This window comes from Mesitornis unicolor, unplaced genomic scaffold (assembly GCF_000695765.1).
Source record: "Mesitornis unicolor isolate BGI_N332 unplaced genomic scaffold, ASM69576v1 scaffold42749, whole genome shotgun sequence".
NCBI lineage: Eukaryota > Metazoa > Chordata > Aves > Mesitornithiformes > Mesitornithidae > Mesitornis > Mesitornis unicolor.
Window position 1 is genome coordinate 1328 of NW_010210096.1, and position 2699 is coordinate 4026.

Consider the following 2699-nt stretch of genomic DNA (forward strand, 5'->3'; position numbering starts at 1 on the left):
GTGTAAATAACTGTCCAACAAACTAGACAGTTCATACTCCCCCCTCATTTCTTCTCACTGTGCTTTTTTAGGCATAAAGCTAGATGACTTTAAACTGGTACTACAGAGAAAACCATTTAATGTCAGTTAGTATTATTAACAGTCATTTTCTTTGAGGGTTTGTCCTAGGTGGTGAACTCTTAAGTACGGAAGGCCTCGCCAGGAGAGGAGAAACGTTTTAATCTGACATTTTTATTCCTCTGCATTGTTTATTGAAGCCCAACAACTTCATCCAAGAACAAAGCGAACTTCTCTGGTTTTCCAGGAGGAAAAGGTTTCAAAGTTGACAAGTCCATTGACTGCAGTGTTTCCAAGAGAGTGCTGTAAAAAAAGAGACCAAAACAAAAAATTAGGAAAAAAAAATCCACCCCAAAGGGAAATTTTTTTCTTCATACAATTTTATTTCTGTTCAAACATATATAATCCTTTAGGATGGAAACAAAAATAAGGATACATATTGAAGAAACTCCACAAACCAACGGACCCCAACCATCACTGGCTCATAGGCAGCATTGCTGACAACAGCCTTCGACCTCTACCACAGCTTTCAGAGACAACCTCAGCTCCAAGTTTTTCATTTTCTGTGATTGCAGTGTTGGGAGACTGAACAAGATCTGAGGATCTTCACCATAAACTGTACCAGGAAACTCATCCTATCTGAACACATGGGATAGCTCTCCACTTAACACATGGCCAGAAAGAACAGCTAAATCAAGCGTTAGCTTGCTATGATCAGACTGCAAATAAGGCTCAAATGCTGGGCACTGTTCAGCAAAAAGAAATAAAAATTTCTTCCCATCTCCAGAGTTGTCAGAAGCACTGAGATAATAAATCTGAGAAACTTGCCCAATATAAATGAATGACAGGCCTAGCTTTTTTTCAGAAGGCTCTTCTGAAACATACGAAATCCTATCTGGAGGGCAATGGAACAAGATGCAGACTAAATAATAGGAGTTGCATTTCCTTTGCCTTCAAATTAGAGGTCATTTGTTATTTGTAAACAATAATAAAGAATTGTAAACAAAGACAAAACAGTAAGATATAGTCAAAACAAGAGAGCAAATGAAATTAACAGGAACCAGGATGAATACAAACAAACAAAATGAGCTGGGGTTTTTATTGGTGATTTTTTTTGGTAGTTGGGTTTGTTTGTTTGTTTGTTTGTTTGTTCTCCTGAAGTGGCAGGCAGTACATCTGTGAAAAACTTTTTCAGAGGATGTGGTGGATTCAGGAAGTTTGGTTAAAAGGGCAGCCTAAGTATTTGGAAGACTGGGGTATTGGAGGTTACTAACCAGACACCTGATTTAGGAATCCCTTTGAATCAAAGTAGCTAACATTAGAGGGAAAGTAATACAGAAAGTAATACAAGAAAGTACCGTATGTTCTTGCCCTGTTTCTACTTTTGGCTGGGCATCTGCACATGGCCATGGCAAACAGGATATTGAGCTTCATGGACTCTTCATCCATATCAGAAAGGACATTCTTATGTTTTGATCTAAATACTGCAGATACATTCAATTCTGTCAGTACATCTATACAGTCAACTTTAGAAACCTGTACAAGGAAAATCTACACAGCAAAAATGATGGAGTCCTAAGCCTGCAGGGAGCAATTTATTCCTTATGGCTCATGGTTACAAACTGATGGTCTGGGTTGTATTATTTCTAGACTTTGAAAAAGAATTCAGCAACTAGTTATAAAAGAGCAGACAAACAGAGAAGCTGTTAGGTGTCTCTAGGATGCTACCTGACTGTTCTAAATTCAACCACTTCTATTTGGCTTAAAATGCTCTTTCAATGTGAATACATGTGACGTCAAAGAAAAAAAATGAAGAGGAGTCACAGTCAAAAAGCTTGAGAAGTTTGGTAAATTAGCACCTAACATTAATCTATCCACTATGGGAAATCAACTTTGCAAACAAATGGTTGTTACAGAGAAAGGTGTACATTTCCTCGTTACATTCTCAGTACTGTAATAAGACACTGAGTGACAGTGCTGAACACTGCTTGTTCACTCAGGACAGCCACAGCAGCTCCATACCTGCAGTTACAGTAGTAGACATGCCCATCTCTGTGGAGCTGTTTTGCCAGTTCAAGCTGATGGTTGTTCATCAGCTTTTCGTTTATTACTACTATTAGTGGTTTTCCTGCTTCTAGAGTCTCCAGACAGCTACCTGCACCTACAGGAGAAATCGAAAACATGGTGAATTTTCACCCTGACAGATGAAGTATCATCCCACTTGCTCCTGAAAGTGAACATTTAACCGTTCTGCTCTAGCTGTCAACCTGCACATTCACTGCCAGCCCACCGCCGAGACAGACGGACACATTTCACCCACCCGACTCCCACTCCTGCTCCCAGGAGAACAGGGCTCTACCTGCGTGGCTGATGACCAGGTCCGCCCTCCGCAGGTCCTCGGCCAGCGAGTCCTTGAAGGAGAAGGTTTCCACTGTTAAGGCCGAGCTGCTGTGCAGTGCCGGTTTCAGCACACCCCGACCGACCTGCAGCACCAGCTTCTCATAGCCGCGGCTCTGCAGTACCTGCGGTGGAAGGAGGGTGGGATGGGACACGTGTGTGTACCCAGAGCAGACACCGGGGTGTCTGGTCCTGCTTCCCGCTGCCCCGCTCCGTCACGGGGGCCGCTGCCATCCCGCTTCACG

At 42.3% G+C, this 2699-nt stretch overlaps 1 protein-coding gene across 1 annotated transcript; it reads right to left on the reverse strand.

Annotated features, from left to right (window-relative positions):
- Window positions 1–248: 248 nt before the first annotated feature.
- LOC104547410 (UDP-N-acetylglucosamine transferase subunit ALG13 homolog) lies at window positions 249–2240 on the reverse strand. Its single transcript, XM_010193077.1, has 2 exons — window positions 2080–2240; window positions 249–360 (listed from the first exon to the last, which is right to left on the reverse strand). The coding sequence occupies exons 1-2, from the start codon at window positions 2238–2240 to the stop codon at window positions 249–251; spliced, it is 273 nt and encodes a 90-aa protein (XP_010191379.1).
- Window positions 2241–2699: the final 459 nt, after the last annotated feature.

What these genes read in the sequence shown, in the direction of transcription:
- LOC104547410 (XM_010193077.1), bottom strand. Translation starts at nt 2,240, where the DNA reads ATGTTTTCGATTTCTCCTGTAGGTGCAGGTAGCTGTCTGGAGACTCTA. An exon ending in GTCTACTACTGTAACTGCAG is followed by an intron (nt 361 to 2,079) that starts GTATGGAGCTGC and finishes CTTTTTTTACAG; the next exon opens with CACTCTCTTGGAAACACTGC.